The 18,298-nt window shown below is 52.6% G+C and overlaps 2 protein-coding genes across 9 annotated transcripts in view; both read right to left on the reverse strand.

The window, feature by feature from the left end:
- The window catches only part of PRDM15 (PR/SET domain 15), a 59,044-nt gene extending 57,618 nt beyond the window's left edge, over window positions 1-1,426 (reverse strand). For both annotated transcript variants that reach the window (XM_082626115.1, XM_082626114.1), the window contains exon 1: window positions 1,383-1,426. The gene's annotated coding sequence lies outside the window, so the exon portion shown is untranslated. The remainder of the gene's footprint in view (window positions 1-1,382) is intronic.
- Window positions 1,427-5,496: 4,070 nt separating this feature from the next.
- The window catches only part of C2CD2 (C2 calcium dependent domain containing 2), a 63,033-nt gene continuing 50,231 nt past the window's right edge, over window positions 5,497-18,298 (reverse strand). For 2 of the 7 annotated variants that reach the window (XM_082624821.1, XM_082624820.1), the window contains exon 14: window positions 5,497-9,405. In XM_082624821.1, the coding sequence (XP_082480947.1) occupies window positions 9,185-9,405 (221 nt within the window). In that variant the 3' untranslated portion in view covers window positions 5,497-9,184. The other 5 variants (XM_082624819.1, XM_082624818.1, XM_082624824.1 and 2 more) reach the window with 4 other exon arrangements.

Raw genomic sequence — 18,298 nt, forward strand, 5'->3', positions numbered from 1 at the left:
TACTATCTTTCCCTTTCAAAATTCAAACTATAGTCCTATTTCTTAACCATTCACCATAAGGCAGTGATGTCAAGGAAATCCAGAGAAGCAGAGTGGAGCCATGAAAATGCGGAAAACGTGAAAATGTCCAGGTTTGAAACAAAATACGGTGGTGTTTTGTGTGTACTGGGAGGGGGAGGCTAACTTACAAAAACAAAGTGTCTACATCATTACACTCTCCAGGGAGAGTTCTCACTGTTGCCTTTGAATATCTGTCACAAAACCACTTGCTCATTTACTTTTCGTCCTTAAAAATACGTCCAGGAACAAGCTGGGTTTCTCCAAATTTATCTGGTGAGTCCAGATTCTATGAGAGTGGCTTAAGCAAACATGGTTTTTGTGGGTTGGCCGCTTAAATATGTCCACGGGTCCACGTGTCTCTGATCACACACTTGTTTCTACCATTTTAGTCTACCCTTGGTGGGGCAGGGGGGCAATTTCTGAGCTTTTGTGGAAAAAAAAAAGAAATCTCATCTACTACCTTAAGAGCTGAATAGAGATTAACACATAACAACTATAGCTATCAGCACGGTGGATATTTCCATAATGCGTTTTCACTTGTCTTCTCAAAGCTGACCTTCATCGGGAATACCCGTCCCCTCGCCAGAGGCCACATGGCCGGCTGGTCCACCTGTCCGCGCCAGGGCGGGGCCAGCGCGCCGTTTTCCAGCACAGCCACCCACCCCGAGGGCGGGCACATGTCACCTGTCCACGGATTTCACTACCTTTCCTGTGCCACCCAAGGGTTTAAACAAACAGGATGCAGGGTGCTCGGGGCGGGGCGGCGGCGGGGGGAGGCTGGGCCGACCCGTCGCCCGAATCCTGGGGTCTGCCTTGCTAACCGCAGGAGCTGGGGGTCCAGGGACCCTCCCTATTCGCCCCCGCGGGCTGGGCCCAGGACGGGAGAGAGTGACATCACGAGGCACCGTCGGCGACGAGGGCGCCCGGGGGCGGGACCGCGGGCCGGGGGCCGGGGGCGGAGGACCCCCAGCGCCGCGCCAACGGGCGAGCGCGGCCCCGGCCCCGCGCCCCGAGCGGGCGGGCCGGGGGGAGCGGGCGGCGGGGCCCGCGGCGGGGCCGGCGGCGGGCGGGCTGGCGGCGCGCAGGGCGATCCCGGAGCGGCTCCGGGAAATCCAGCCGGGTTTTGACTCCGATCGCCCACGGTGCCCGCAGCCGGCGAATGTAACAAAGAACAGGCGGCATGGCGGCTGGACCGGGGCGGGCGGAGGGCCGGGCGGGGCCGGGGGCGGCGGGCCGGGCGGGGGCGCGCGGGGGCGGCGGGCCGGGCAGGGCCGGGGCGGCGCGTGCGGGGGCGGGCGGCGGGCGCGGGGCCCGGGCTTTACCTGCCTGTGGAATGTGCAGAGCGGGATCGGATCCGGACTCCGGGTTGCGATCCGCTCCGGAAACTACGCAGCACCGGAAGCCGGGGGGCGGTGGCGGGGTATTGTGGGAGTTGTAGTTCTCCCGGGGCGCGGGCGGCGTGGACGCGAGAGTGTGGGAACGGACGGCCTGGACGGGAGAGCTGGGGATGGGCGGTGTGGCCGCGGAGCGGGCGGCCTGTCTTGGGGAGCAGGCGAGCGGGCAGCGTGGACGGGAGAGCCTGGGAGTGGGCGGCGTGGACACGGAGCGGGCGGCGTGGACGGGGAGGCGGAGGAGCGGGCGGTGAGGACGGGAAGCAGGCGGCGTGAACGCGGAGCGGACGGCCTGGGCGCGGAGGCGGGCAGTGTGGACGGGGGACGGTGGAGCGGGCGGCATGGACCAGCGAGCAGCAGGGCGCGGGTCGTGTGGACGGAGGAGAAGGTGGCACAGACCAGTGGAGCGGGAGCGGCTGCGGTGGACGCGGCAGCGGGGTTGTGGACCGCGTGGACGAGGGGGAGCCGGAGCGGTGTAGACAGGACTGTGGCAGGGCTTGGGCGGCGTGCACGGGGCAGCGGCGAGGCGTGGACGGGGCGCGCGGTGAGCGAGTGGCGTGGATCCGGATCGGCGGGGAGAAGCGGGGCGGGTTCCGGCTGCCCTCTCCCCGAGACTGGAGGGAGCGTCAGACGGCCACGCGCGGCCCCTTACCCGGTGGCGCAGCCGGGTCCCGCCACCCCCGGCAGCTTTGCGCTGGCAGCTCGCGCAGGCCCCCTACCCACACCCAGTACCTTTCTTCTGATGGCTCCGTCGAGCCTGAATTCCCTGGAGGGGGCTGGGAGGGTTAGGTGAGAGCGGGGTCGAACTTTTCTTTAGAACAGTTCTAAGATTTGCTGCCCAAGCATAATGATTTCTGAATCTAGCCCATGGACTTGCTGCCATTCTTGGTCATCTTCCTGTCCACTCGGTGAACGCTTGGAAGCCCTTGCGCTGCCCCCCATGAATCAGAGCAGCTCGCTGGTGAGCGGAGAGCGGGGCATTTCAAACCAGGCGCAGTGAGTCCCCGAAGTCCCCGCTGTAACCACTACCCCACACTGCTCTGTGCGAAGTTTGCACACGGACCCAGGCTGCGAAATTGAGGCCAGACGGCTCCCTGGCACTGAGTGTTTCTGCCCCTCCCTCCACCCCAAGCTTGGGGGCTGGTGTGGCCTCCTGACCCCCACCAGTCACAAAGTATTAGAAATAGAAGGGACCAGAGGGATGGCTTATCTAGTCCTGGCCTCTCATATTCAGAGATGTAAGCTGTCTTGTTCATTTCTGCCTGGCAAAAACCTTCGTTGACAAAGTCAAAGAGAGGGGACGAACTGAGGGAAATGATTTGAAATTGATATTAGAAAGGGCTCGTTCCCCTCATATATGTAAAGCTCTTAAGAACCATTAAGAAAACGATAAAGAACCCAACAGAAAAATGAACAGTCTATGGACAGTGCACAGAAAATGCAATGGCTCCTAAGCATAGGAGGTGCAAGTCAACTATATTGTTGCAACCATGTATGTAAGCAAAATCACAGTGAGATCATTTTGATCAATTACATTAGCAAAGAATTTTCAAAGTTGAATAGCATGATTTTGGAGAGACTGTGGAAAAACAAATGTTCTCATCCTTTCCGGGTGGGAGATTTAACGGGTACAACCTCCATCCAGGCCATTTGTTAATATCCACAGAAATTCTAGATGCACACAGCCTTTAGCCCAGCAGTCCCACCTGCAGGAATTTATCCTTCAGCCAGACTCACCTGTATGAATTGGTATGTGTTTAAGGTTGATCTTTTTGGCTTGTGGGTCCTCAGTTCCCTGACCAGGGATTGAACCTGCTCCCTCGGCAGTGAAAGCGCAGGGTCCTAACCACTGGACCGCCAGGGAAGTCCCGAGGTTGATTTTAAGTACCCAGCAGCAGGGCACATCCTCAGGGAGTGGGGAGGGAGCCTGCGGAGTGTGGAGTGCTGCCGGGGCTCATTTCGCCACCCCCCCATGCTTGATGTTCTGCTGTGGCTTCCCAGTGGCACTCACGGTAGGTCTGCACCACAGCCTCCTACACCTAGATCACCTCACCTGTGTCCCCTCACCTCCACCCTGCTAGTGCCCCTCCCCTCCTCCAGCGGTGAAATCCCAGCCCCCTGCCAGGCTTCTGTTCCTCCAACACATTCCCATGATCTGCACTCATTCCCACTATCTTGGAACACGTTCCCAGGTTCTCCACCACCATCTCCCCGTCATTCAGGTCTTTGCCCAAATGTGTCCCAACTCCCAAGAGCCCCAAACTGACCACGACAGCTAATGTGCTCCCCGCACCTACACACCCACCCCTCTGGTGACATCACTCACAATTCTCATCCCAGATGGCTGATTCTCTGGTCTTTGCACACTAAGTATCTACTGGCATATAGGCACAAAAGCAGGTCGTTTATAGAAAAAAGGGTCAGGTCAGAGCAAGAGTGGAAAAGCAGACAAGACCTCAACCCCGCTAAAGCCATTTCTCATAGCAATGCATGCAGCCCAGAGCTGGGTCCACATTCCCCAAGGTCATTGCATCTTCAAAAGAAATCTCAGCCTGTTCATTATATTCTGTCTGTGAGGGCTGGAAATAATTCCTTTTAAGGCAGATTTGTGGCCAAAATTCTAAAGTTTAAAAAAAAAAAAGGTTTGTTGCTGAAAGTGTCAAATTCTCATTGTTAACAATTAATGCAACAGGCCTTCACTGAATTCCAGGCAGAAAAAAAGGAAAACCACCTATAAAGGATGTCATGGAGGCAGTCGGGGAAATGTGAATATAGACTGTGATACTAGAGAATAGTATTGCATTGATGTTAGATTGAAATTTTTAAACATTAATGTTAAACTTCCCAGACATGATCATTGCATTGAATTACGACATGAAGATGCCTGTGTTCTTAGAAAAAGCCTTCTGAAGAATTTAGGGTGAAACATGATGTCCTCAAACAATAATTGATCGACTGACCGACAGATGCTGGATAGAGCAAATGCAGCAAAACTGGGGAATCTAGGTGAAGGGTATGTAGGTTATTCTGTAGGTTTGGAATTTTTAAAAATAAATCGGCCATCCAGCAAGTCCACCCAGATTCCTAGAGTGTCAGTGCAGAGTGGACCACCGGTCACACAGGAAGCAGCAGTTCAGTCCCAGGCCCCAGGATACCTTAATCTCAAACCAGTCACAGCACCATCGCCACCTGCCACGTCCAGAGCAGAGAATCCAGGGTCTGAGCCCCGCTAACACTGGGGCTTTGCGTGGGCAGACTCTTCCTCTGAAATGCAGAGCTGTGCGTCAGTCTCGGCCCTCAAGTGACCACTCCACAACCGAAAGGACAGGCAGGGTCAGGACAGCTGAGAGGAAGGGTGGGGGGATGGGTGAGGGGCTGGGGTGGGTACCAGTTTTCTAAGTGCCGGGTGCTTGGGCAGAGCAGTGGGATGAAACTGACGGAAACAGGGAAGCTGATGACCAGGAGACGTGAGGCCTGCAGGGCTGGTGCAGGACGCTGTCTGTGCACCCCTCCCGGCCCCTGCCCCGTCCCCACCCAGTAACCGTGGAGGAGCCCACGCCAGCCTGGATGCCAGCCACCACAGACCCCCACCTGGCATATGCCCCTCTGACCCCGTGCAGGTGTCCACTGTGCACCCACCCTCGGGCAACTGCTGGGATGGGGCGATGACAACAGGGGCGATGGATGGATAAAGGCTTCACGCCCCAAGGGGACAGCACTCCTCATAAGGTCCCTGGGGATCACACAGGGTCATGTGGCAACTGGGGGACCCAGGCCAAGCAGACCCTGACTGGCTGCACCTACAATTCACCAGAACCCAAAAGTTCACGGGAGAGGTGGACGGTCTACTCAATGATTTTCGCTCCAGGCCTAAAGCAGGTGCTAAGTGACTTACAAATCACCTAAGAAGAATGTTAGGAGGACAGCTCCTGGTTTAGCCAGCTGACCAGGTGGCGCCTGACTAAAGAAAGACCAGGATTCTGGCGCCTCAGAGAAGCCGCTGGACTTTGGGGACAGCGCAGGACTCAGCAAAAATGACTCAATGTTTCGTGTCGCACGGGCACGTTTATTTCCTTCAAAGACCGTTCGTGTTCCCGCCACACCTTCCCCGCATGAACCCAACTGCACAGGGCTGGCGCAGGACTGCAGTCTGTTTTTAAAGTGCTTCCCAGGGATACAATCATTGTCGGGTAAAGTCATCACCACACTTGGTCCTCAAGCCAAACCTCTCCACATACCTGGAAAACCTCTTCTTTTCTTCTTAAAAAAAAAAAAATTGTAGCTTTGATACGATATTGAGGGGGAAAAAAAAACTACAAGCCTCAATTATAAACGGCACATCACTGACCAGTTGGCAGCTGGGTGAATGGGGCAGTTTGTTGTATTTCAAATGCCTCCTCATCCAGAAGGTAGGAATGCCCCTCCCCAAAAAAGGAACCAGAGGGGTGTAACCTGAGTTTGCTTCGCAGGATGAGCAGGGCTGGCGTCCCTGTGCTGCTTGCTTTGGTCATCACGCCTTCGCAGGTTTGGGGCAGCAGAGGCAGGCCCTGGCGCCAGGGTCTAGGCCGGCGCTGAGACCTGTTTTTCATCTGATGGAGTTAAATGTTCTGACTTCGAACATCCGCCAACTTACACTGTCAGGTTTCAAGAGAGCCGAGATGGTTACTCAGAAAACATTCGAATTGAGTGGGAGCAGCGTAATCTTTCCCTTTCTGTTCAAGAAGAAAATCTGCAATATTCTTCTAGAGGTGTGGCCAGTGAAACAATCTAACATCTGGACAGGCACCCAGCTTGTGACTGGTTGGCAGCGGCAGGCCAGGTGGCCCTCTCTAGGGATCCAGGGCCGCTTGTGAACCTCAACTTGAGACCGGATCTAAATAAAGTGCTCGGTCTAAACCTTCTTCCTCGCAGCAGGTTTTCAACTGGAACGATGAGGTGGATACTTCTGTTGATGCTACATGAAAACATACACGCACACCCACAGGTCCATTTCATTCCTCCGCAAAGAACACAGGCTCGTCCTTAAACAACTCCAAGGGAATTGCTGACAGCTCATTAAAACCAACGTGACCAGCTGGTTCCAGACATACAGACGCACATGGACATTAGTGCTCGCGAGAAACTGCTTTCAAAACACCGCTCTGCAAAGATTTCATCAAGGCAAAACAAAGACAAAAACAAAAGCCCTCAAAACACTCCAGCATGTGGAAAAGGTAAGGGAATAAGGTGACTTACAAATGAGTAGGTTTTGCATTTGGTGTATAATCTAGATTGATGTTTGGCCTTAATGACATTTACTTTGACATAAATATCCTTCACCATTAAAAAACAGATCTGGATAAACAGCTTGGAAAGGAAACATTCACAGCATCGATACAGACCCTGTTCTCATGGTGCGACCCTGACCCTACGCTTCTTTTTTCCCATCCTATTCCCTGCTACGTTAGTGTCCTCCGTAACTTCAGAAAAAGCCATTTGATGGTGACTGTGTGTGTGTCTGGAGGGTAAGCTCTGGGGTTGACTCAGATGTACAGGGTTCTTGATGTACATCCAATAGACACCAAGAAACATGCATCTCCCAGCAACACTGTCCCCCTCATGTTAATCCACGCACTTCTCACACACAGGGTGGACGCAGCCCACCTGACACGTTCCCAGGACCCTGAAGAGGTTTCAAGTCACGAGGAAGCTGAGAAAGCAGAGCCCCGGATAAAGGTATGAAGCAGTGAACAGAATGCTCATGGGGTCATTCAGGAATGGGAATAGCTAAGACTTTTTTTAGAGAGAGAAAGTTGAATCTAAAACTCATGACACCTTCACGCTTGAATATATCGAGTCCATCTGAATTTCCAAATCAAAACCAAGTTGTACTTCTGATCAGTGCCTGAAATTCGACACACAATATCCTCTTAGAATTAATTTTGGAATGTCACAGTTTCTGTCGACCACATGAGAGAGAACAGTAATCCTTCAAGTAGAAGAGAACATTAATGAGACCATCGGTTCCAAAAAGACTAGTAGCGATTACTAGCCTACTGGGACTAACTTGCTGTGAACATACTATATTTTGGAATACCAGATGCTAATTTACAGTGATTACAATTGGAGTATAATCTTTAAAAGCAAACTATGCTGAAAAAGTCATTCAGTTACTTGATAATTCTTGGGATACCTAAGAATTTTAAATGTGCATTTTATAATAAAATTCTTAATATAGTTTTCTAATCTCTCCCTCAAAAAAAAGGGGAGGAAAAAAATTCTATAATTTTGATTTTTATAAAGGTTTTTGCTCATCCATGGCTCTCTTACTCCTGAAATATATGTTTAAGGATTCACAAAAGCAGCTATAGGAAGGAACTCACCCAATTTCACATCTGTGACAGAAGCCAAGTGTTCATTGTAGCCTTTAAATCTTATTGGAGGCAAATGAAACTTACTCAAAACCTTTCACCCTGATAACAAGTGCTTTTTAATAAGCATGTCTCCTAAAAGTGTTTCATTGAGAAGGAGTGGACAATGTGAAAATTGTGAACCCAGGGTAACGGCGTACAGATGAGGAAAGTGGTTTGGAAGACACGTAGGGATATTAACATCGTGTGCCAAACTGACTGTTTTTTCCACTGGAAATCAAAACGAGGGCATCCCAAGAGCTGCTAAACACAGCGGAATTCTGAAGAGCTCACAGAAGAAATGAGATGCACGTTTGGCTCATTTGTTATTAAACTTCCATTCCTCAGACTCACACCTGAGACGTAAAATAATTTCCTCTTTTGCCCTAAAAGGACTTTGTTCTGGCTGTGGGCAATATTTGGCAAACCAACCTTGGACCGAAGAAAAACCATATATGTGTGGTGCCCATGTCCCTCTAGCTGTGGCTTATTGCTAACTTCATCTTTTGGCTCTTCTGTGAACAAGGAGGCTGGACGGGAGAGAAACATTCCACGTGTTGGCTGCTCTGTTGGTATTATTACAGCTCTGATGCTATAGAGAAAAATATAGAAACCACATAAGGATTTATATATCTCCCACTCGTAAATAGGCTCAAAGCAAACTTAGAAAAGTGTTCAGCATGATATGCAGAGGATATATTTAGTATTTGCATAACTTTTCAAGTTATATGGCTAATATCAAAGGCAGATGTCTTCCTACGTTTGTCAGTGTTTCCATTCCCATGGCAATTTCTCTGTTTGCCTGTGTCCCACCTCTCAGTACTCAGGGCCGCCTGCACTTTTTATTCTGAGCAGCCAATTAGGAGAGGTGACCCATCCATTCCGTTCCCAGTGAGAGCACAGAGGGGCCCTCCTCTTTGTGATGTGGTCCAGGCACGGACCAAAGTTAGAGCATGGAGGGCAAAGCTTGTCCCCCTCACCTGCCCGTCCACCGCCCCTTATGGTAAGTTCCATTGTTCACACAGTGGTAAATATCCTTCTCCCATTTAACTTCAACTCTTAGATGTGAGCACCACCCACGCTGTGGAGCCGTCGGGTCTCGTGGCTTCCGGTGGCAAATTGGGCTTTGTAGGTTCTCTCCGGGGGAAACCTCCTGGCTGGAGACTCAGATTGGTGTTGTTTTTTGTTTTTTCCCCTTTAAAAGATGAAATTGTTGGAAAAACCCCAGCTAGACTGGGGACAGGGAGGCCGTCCACAACTCACGGGCCCTCTGGCTGTGTCCTGGCGGGTGGCTACGGAGGGTCCACGTCTGCAGCATCGTGGGGAAGGAGGCGCGCGGCCGGCTTACCGGCAGGGGTCCAGGGGGGCGCCGTTTGCCGTGCTCTGGCCCCGGTGTCTGGAGAGCAGCTTCGTGTTCAGGATCCGTGCAAGCGTCGCCCCCTTCCTCCGCGGCCCTGCCGGCTGCTGCAGGAACACGAGGTCGTTGTGGGACTGGCTCAGGCCGGGGTCTTTCTGCTGGTGCCGCCGGCGGAAGAACAGCTTCGCGCCCTTCCTTAAAATCCCTCCTGCAAGAGCAAGGCACGGGGTCAGGGGGGCTGCGGGTGAAAAGCCGGGTGGGCGACGCGTCCAGGAGGAAAGGAAGGCAGGCGGCTCCCTCCAGCGACTCTAATACAAGGCAGCCCGTGACTGCAGCGCGCCTCCCCGTTGGCACAAGAAAGGCAGCTGGGTCTGGCCTGAGCACAGCACAGGTGCTTCCAAGGCGCAGTGAGCAGGGCTGTCACTTGGAATCCACTCCCAGGCAGGCGTCTAGATCCCCGACTTTGAGAGACTCCCCTGGCCTTACCCACTCCCCATCACGAGGAGGGGTATAAACGGCAGAGCAGTGCTTTGTGCCCCAGAAAGGACGCTCATGCTATTAAAACCAAATTAAGGACTCTGAGAACAATGGTATTCACTTTGTTAAGAAATTTAAATAACATTTATTCTTTTGGGGAGGAAGATCTTTTACAACTTCAGATCCAGCACGTGTATATCAGGCTAAGTCACATGAAATGTCTGTTACTTGGTCACTTTAGACCTAAAACCCTCAGTTTTGTTTGCTTTGACCTATCTGTATATGACATCAAGTGGTGCAATATGAAATAGGAAAAAAATTAGCAGCAGCAATGATTTCCACGGCAATGGTTCCTTAAAGGTTAAATGCCAGCTAAGCTATCAATGGCCAGAGCCCACTAACCTGCTTCCATTTTCACAAACTAGTTTCACATCCTATGAACAAGGCCCAGGGGGCTCAGGGGGCCCTTCCAGCCAGGCTGTGAAACCCATGACCACGTGCATGTAGGTGTTAATGACTTTGAAAGAAGAATGGCCTGCCCATCTCAATAAGGAGCTTTAGAGCTAATTTGCCAATTCATTCTTTTCACAACAGATCCAAAGAATACTTCAACACCTACGATATACGCAGAAACCATCCTGGTTTATCCAAACAGGAGGCTGGAAGGCGTCACTTTGCTTTTCTACATGAAATGTATGGACCGTTGTGGAACCTGACTCAGCCTTGTCCACAGACCTTTGCATAATCAGCACTTACTTCGGGAAAAACAGCACGCCCGTGACTTTAAGAGGCCATTTACTGGACCTGAACTTAAGGATGCATGTCCGAGGGGATATATATATATATATATATATATATATATATGTATGTATGTATGTATGTATGTATGTATGTATGTATATGTAGAGCTGGTTCACTTTGCTGCACAGTAGAAACTAACACAACATTGCAAAGCAACTGTACTCCCATAAAAATTTTTTAAAAAAAGAAATTTTCCAATTAACAATGAAGAAAAAAAAAAAAAAAGGATGCATGTCCTACTTGCCCCGCCTGGGTTAAGCAACAGAACGCAGAAGCTCGAAGCTCCAAGGAATGGGCCGAATTTAATTCGGTCAAAGCTGGTCCAAAAGATTTGCTTTTCATTGGCTCTTAGGATACAATCAACCTATTGCGAAGACTCATTCGGACATTTTCTACCATTACCTAAAGCTGGGAGGCGGTGTGCAGGGGGGCTGAGGAAGGCTGCAAAGGGATGAAGCGGAAGGGTGAGGATAAAAGTGTCAGTGGCTTTAGGCTCAATGGGCTTCTCCTCGGGCCAGAAAGGTCTGTCCCGGGAGCCGTTCAAATCCCTGCAGGATGCAGCGTATCTCAAAAAACCACCGGGTAGGGTGTGTTACGGCAGGGGTCACCACCACCGACAGGGCTTGACTCTGGACTCTAGCCAGTCCCAGGGGCAGATGCAGTGATGCCCACCGGTCAGTTACCCAGCATATCGCAAGTCCCGGGGCCCCCCAGCCTGACCAGGTTACCTCAGATTGGGACCTAGGAGGTATTTCTGATCTCTAGGTACCTGCTTTGGGTTAAGCTTGGAGCCCCCAAATAGCACGTGAATGGGGGGCTGTCACATTGGAACAGAGGAAGGAAGGTCTGATTGATCTACTCCGTTAACCTGGACCCTAAGGCCACCCCCCACCCCCATCTCCCCAGGGCAGGGGGCAGCGGATGGAAGTGTGAAGAGGGGAACAGATCAGTCCATCCCCCAGGCCAGCTGAAGATCTAGGGATGTGGAAGCCCAGCAAAGAGGATCTCCCCTGGAAGGCTCCATCTGCAAAACCCACTTCATACGTGTCCCTGTGCTGAAATTCAGTCCGGGGTCTGGAGCCAAGGTCTGAGGTGTGAGCAGGGGCGGTGTCACGGGTTGGATCGTGCCCCTCCAAAATTCTTATGTTGGGGTCCTAACCCCAGCACCTCAGAACGTGACCTTGTTTAGAGATACAGTCACTGAAGAGGCAATTAAGTTATAGTGAGGTCATTAGGACAGGTGCTAATCCAGCATGACTACTGTCCTTATAAAAATGGGAAATTTGGACAGAGACACGCAGGGAGACGCCATGTGAAGATGAAGGCAGAGCTCAAGGTGATGCTCTACAAGCCTAGGAGTGACAAAGATTGTTAACAAACCCCCAGAAGCTGGGGGAGAGCCTGGGACAGATTCTCCCTCGTAGCCTCAGGAGGAACCAGCCCTGCCCACACCTTTACCGTGGACTTCCAGCCTCCAGAACTCAGAAAGAAGAAATCTCTGTTGTTTAAACCACCCCATCTGTGGTACTTTGTTACAGCAGCCCCAGGAATCTAACACAGACAAGAAGGGCAGGGGAGGATCTGACTTAAGATGAGGGTCCTGAAGCACCGGCCACGTCCCCGTTTATCCCCGGACCCTGGACCCTGCCCCGTGGAAGATCAGGGCAGAGGGCAGATGCTAGAGCAGTCTTCTCAGCCCCAAGACACGCTGGAGTCGGGCAGCAACCTGGAAAAACTCCAGACGTCCAGGTCCCAGCCCTGGGGAATCTGATGTGAGGGGTTCTGGGGAGACATCTGGACATCAGCATCTTTTTAAAAATCCCAGGTCTTTCTAACATGCAGCTGGGGCTGGAACCACCCACCAAGGTCTGGTCAAACCGCCATCAGTACTTGGTACGTGGAAAACTGCTAAGGACACAGACGTCAGCACCGGGGACCAGACCAGAAAGCAGTGCGTTCACCTTCTTTTACAGTTTCCTGATGCCTCTTCACGTTTTACTATCTCAGGGCCGTGCAGGACCGGGGACGGGGACATGGCAGCCTAGCCTGCAGGGCACAGCACCCGGTTCTGAGGGTCTGGCTTTGCACCCTGGACTGAGAAACCAGAACACAGGAACAGGCAAGGGGCAGCTGTGCTCAAAACTCCTCAGAAAGGGAGTCTGCACACGTCTGAGCGGTCGCTTTCTCTCGTTTAAATGACATTGCACCTGAAACGCCTGAACTCCAAATTCTCGTCCCATTAACATAAAACAGCAAGGACTTGCGTCCTGGGAGCGGAGCTGGTAGAGGAGATGTGTTGGCCGTAACTGTTTAAACGGCCCTGCTGGCTGTGCTTTGTTCAACAGCATCCCCGCCCCAGCCAGCCCCATGTCGGCTGTGGACCTGTGCTGCCCCGACAGGCCTGCCACGCGGTGTTTCTGTTCTTGGTCCTCACGCCCACCCTCTGGAGCAGGTGTGCTCTGTCGTTAACTTTGCCTGTTCAGCGTCACCGCCTGAACCGGATGCTGTCATGTGTACCCTGGTGTGCATGGTCCTGAGGTCACGTGCACGGCTCACCAGGTCTGCGTTTCCCCTAACTTGACACCACTTGTCATGGCTTCTGTGGGGACGTCGGCTTCTTGGACAGAGCACAGTCATGTGAGGGGAGACACAGAGGTTTGCAAATCTACAGGCTGGGGCCCCGGTTATGTCTCCCAGCCACCTCTGAGGGTGCTCTTATCTCTTGCCTACAAATTGGGAAGCAGAGACTCGGAGGGGTGACGTGCTCTGCCCTACAAAGCCGTGCTCTCGAGCCTGGCTCTTCTGTGCTGCTAAGGATGGCATCTGAGCTGGAAGTGGCCAGTAGGCGTCTGGGGCGCCGGTCTGCGGGTGGCCGCTGGCGAAGCCTCTGGAGGGCAAGATGGATGCGGCTCTCAGAGGGATCGCAGAGCGGAGCCCTGCTCTCTGACAGGCTTTCCAGAATGATGCAAGTCTCCCGAGAGGCATGCTGGCGGCCTGGGTAGGACAGAACATTCTAGCAATGTGAGCCCATCTCCAGGGTCCACAGACTAACTCACCAAACATGAAGAATAACCCGCACAGGGGCTTCCCTGGTGGCGCAGTGGTTGAGAGTCCGCCTGCCGATGCGGGGGACACGGGTTCGTGCCCCGGTCTGGGAAGATCCCACATGCCGCGGAGCGGCTGGGCCCGTGAGCCATGGCCGCTGAGCCTGTGTGTCTGGAGCCTGTGCTCTGCAACGGGAGCGGCCACAGCAGTGAGAGGCCCGCATACCGCAAAGAAAAAAAAAAAAAAAAAAAAAGAATAACCAGCACAAACAGAGGTTATTCCATTTTCATGACTCAATAAAAACGTTATCGTCCGTTTAAACTTGGCCAATAAAACACAACGACCTTTGGGGTAAGTAACGCCGGAAGGACGTGGCCACAGGGGGGCTCAGTGGACGCTGATGGGGCTGCACCACAGGTGGGCGTGAAGTTGTAGCTCGGACGGGCGAGGGCCCCCTCGGCTGCTGGCAGGCGGCGCCGTAAGGGGCCGCCGTGACTAATGGACATCGGAGCTCGGTTTTCTGTGCCAGTTTGTCCCAGAACGCCCAGTGACTCCATCTCAGTACTGAGCTGAGCGCTGCGGGGAAGGCTCCTGGTCGACGTGGTCCAGATCTCCCTCAGTGCCTGAGCTCTAGGAGATAACCCGGAGTGAGGTGGGTGGGCTTCATCCAATCGCTGAATGCCTGAGAACAAAAAGGAAGGTTCCCAGGGCGGAGATTCTGCCCCAAGACTGCGGTGCCAACTCCTGCCTGCCCTGCAGATTTCAGACTCATCAACACGAACCGGTTCCTTGAAATATAGAACCTATTGGTTCTGCTTCCCTGGAGAACCCTGGCCGAGAGAAGAACGCTAGTTTGGTATGTCACCGTTGATGCTGGGCCCACAGAATGTCACCCTTTGCTGATAGGGAAATTCACATCAATGGGGCAAGGCAGCTGGGGCCGTTTGGATTTAATAAGCCCACCTCCCTCACTCTGGGCTACCTCAACCACCCAACAGGCAAGAAGCAAGACTCAGACCTCGGTCCCAATCTTAAAGGTGCGTGAAGGTAAGATTTGGAAACAGGTTATGTGAAATTTAAGGCAAATAACCAAAATCTTAGATGGGTTCTAAAAACAATCATAAGACTAAAGGTTAATAAAAAAACAATCATAAGGCTAAGGTATAAACAAATATAGGAAGGAATTAAAAATAATTATTCTAAATTAGAGCTTTAATGTTGCAAATATTCCCAAATTTATTCCCACTCGTCTCAGTTTAACAGACGTAAATTGCTCATTGAAGAATGCATCTTAACATCTTATAGGTAGGAAAAGTGACCAAAAGCAACCTTATAAATTATAGTTTGCCACCCAAAGAACAGCTTTAGTTTACAAGGGGAACCACGGAAGGTCCAATTACAGAAGTGATGACTTTTTAGAACCAAGGACAATTAAGGGAGTCGGTCTGTCTGAATTTCTGGGCGAGGTTGTATTGTCACGTCAGCTAACACAGGGATGCCTTCTCCTGAGATGATGGTCCTCTACTACCAGACCAGGGCACTTTGAAGGAGGAAGATGGGAAAACTGGCATCCGGGGACGGTCAAAGTGGAAAGCGATGGGAGGGAAAAGGAAGGGGGGAGGGGCTAACTTCCGGCTCAGTTATGATAGGTGCTTTTCTCATAGCAAGGCTATACTTAATTTAAAAATATATATATATAAAACAAAAATAACTTACTGTGTAGGCAATTAATTCTGGTTGGCATAGCGATCCTCTTAAGTTAAAGGGGTGAGCAGGAGATGGAGAGAAGGAAGAGGTGAAAAGAAAAGTTTGCAACAGCAAAATTAGAACGAGAGACGCTAAGAGTCTGAAGCATTTGCGTTATATACAACATGGGACGTTACTGTGCAGGGTGCTTTGTTTTCCTTTTTAATATTTTTCAGAGTCTCCACCAATGCTTTTGTTCTTACTTGTGGTAAAATACACATAACATAAAATGCACCATCGTAGCCAGTTCTAAGTATAGAGTTCGGTTGTATTAAGTACATTCACATATTTGTACTAGCTTTGTTAAGCTAAAAATGAAACCAAATTTGAGGAGTGCATTTCCTGTCTTGGCTGCATCATAACCATATGTACATTTCCAATCGGCAGGGTTCCAGGGGAATTCTAAATAGGCAGTCTTGGAAAGCTTGAGCCAACTCCTTCCTGTGACAGGGGATGCAGGTGGTCCTTGAACTGAAAAATAGGCTTCAGTTTACAAAGGAGAGAAAACTCCACAGAGCTGCCCCCTAGATCACCAGTTTGGAAAAAATTCTGGTGGAAAAGAAAAACTATTTGGTACCCATAAAGCGGAATCATCTAAGGTTCTGACAGTATCTCATAGAGATGCCGAGTGCAAATCTCTCAGGAAACAATGGAATGAAAAGCAATTTTTAAAACGCTGCCCAATGTGTCCCTTTAAAAACTCCTGGGTCGGGGCTTCCCTGGTAGCGCAGTGGTTGAGAATCTGCCTGCCAATGCAGGGGACACGGGTTCGAGCCCTGGTCTGGGAAGATCCCACATGCCGCAGAGCAACTAGGCCCGTGAACCATAACTACTGAGTCTGCGTGTCTGGAGCCTGTGCTCCGCAACAAGAGAGGCCGCGATAGTGAGAAGCCCACGCACCGCGATGAAGAGTGGTCCCCGCTTGCCACAACTAGAGAAAGCCCTCACACAGAAACGAAGACCTAACAGAGCAAATAAATAAATAAATAAATAAATAAACAAACAAACAAACCCCCTACTCCCAACATCTTAAAAAAAAAAAAAAAAAAAGAATAACAGCTGATATTATTAAAAAAAAAAAAAAAAAACAAAAACAAACTCCCGGGTCTGTGCAGGGCTAAGAGTGAGGTGCATGACTGCTGGTTTAGCGTCCATGCCCGGCCCCAGCTGCCAGGCCTCAGGGTGGAGCACCAGGCACACCTGCCGGCACCAGGTCCCCAAGAGCGAGGGTGTCATCCACCTGGCCAGTGACGGGACAGGAGCGGGGTGGCCAGGACGCAGCAAGGACGGAAACCCAAGGGAAAGAGCTCCCCGGAAGGGACAGCAGAGGGCGGGAGGGAGGCAGGAGGGACGGGAGGAAGGAACAGCGGGCTCGGAACAGACCTGGGGTGGGGAGGCTCGGCCGTCCACAATGAACGGACGGCGGGAGGGAGGGGCGGGCGCTGTGAGAAGAGGAGGTGGGCTGCTGGCCCATCAGGTCACGGACGCGGCACCCCACCTGCACCCCACCCTGCCCAGCGCCCACCTGCCTTCCTCAGGTCCAGGTGAGCCCCCTTGGGCTGCTCTGGCCCCAAGACAAAGCCCAGGCTGGGGGCGCCTGCCGGGCTGTGGACCAGCAACTGGGCCACCTTTTCCATAACAGAAGCCAGGGAGCCACCACAGAGGGCGGTGCGCATTCCCACGCTGCTCCCGGCCCCCCGACGGGGTCCTCGGGATAAGGCGCCAAGCCCGGGCAGCGGGCAGACGGAGCCCAATCTCCATCGCAGGGTCTGAAAATCACAGCCAGGAACACTGCTCCTTCCTCTCTCTCCTCCTCTTCTTTTGCCTCCACCCCCACGAGGGGGTGGGTCATGGGGAAGCCCAGGAAGCGAATGGGAAAGAGGAGGGCAAGGCAGGATGCCGACCTCCCCTGGCGGGGCTCTCGGCTCGGCCCCGTGGACGCTGGGGCCACGGGATGCTGCAGTGGGGTGTTGAGCGCCACCCCTGGCCTCCACCCACATGAAGCCCCCAGCGCCCTCTGCCCCCAGCTGTGCCAACTGAAACGGTCTCCAGCCATGGCCGGTGTCCCCCGGGGAGCGGGCACGATCGCCCCACCTAGGAACCACTGGTCCGTGGCTCCAAGAACAGAGCAGCTCCCCAAGGTTCCCGACCCGAGTGGCTGAGACTCCTATGTCTACACTCGCGGGGGAGCCGGGACTTGGTGCAGAGTTGCACCCAGGACTGCTGGTTTGGCTCCGGCCCCTGCCTGGGCTCTCCCAGCCTGTCCTCTGCACTGGGCTCTCCTATCACCGCCTGGCCGGTGGGGTTCTCGGGGAGGTGGGCGCACGTGGTGGGCACATCCCCGTTTACAGAGGAGGGAGCTGAGACTCAGTGAGTCTTGAAGCGTCACATCTAGAACTGGCCCGAGCCTCTGGACTATATTCCCTCGACAAGTATCTTCAGGTCACCATCGTGCCAAAGCACCGTCTGGGAAAAACTGCATGCGTTGAAGACATTTACAGATTTAGAGCACTGATTTAGCGCTAATGGGAAATAGTCGCTTATTCCAATGCAGTGATTCCCTCACCACTGCACACATATTAAGTTAATGGGCTAATTTTCTAGGGAGCACGTCTCCCCGTGGACCCTGTTAGGGTCGAGTGGGGAAGTCTGGTTTGCTTTCCGTTGGAGGGGGGAGTCTGAGAGGCACACAAGGGGAGGGGTGCCCATCTCCGCAGCTGAGGGAACCCCAGTCTCTACCCGGCTGGTCTCTTTGGCTCCATCGTGGTACATGGCTCTTGGTGACCCCTCGCAATGCTCTGGATACTTCTACTCCTGCGGGGAGCAGTGCCCAGACAGAGGAAGGGGCGCTTTTAGCCATGAACACGAATTGCCTCCACAGATGAAGAGAGCTGACCCAGCCGCTCACACTGGGAAGGACTGTGAATACAGCCCGCACCCCCTACCCCTGCCCATGGGCTCTAAATGGGCTCGGGTATTCAGCGCAGGTGTTTCTGCAGGTGTAGGGGCGCTGAGGGTGGGGTGCCCTTGTA

The sequence above is a fragment of the Mesoplodon mirus genome (assembly GCF_964341445.2).
Source record: "Mesoplodon mirus genome assembly, chromosome: 6".
Classification (NCBI taxonomy): domain Eukaryota; kingdom Metazoa; phylum Chordata; class Mammalia; order Artiodactyla; family Ziphiidae; genus Mesoplodon; species Mesoplodon mirus.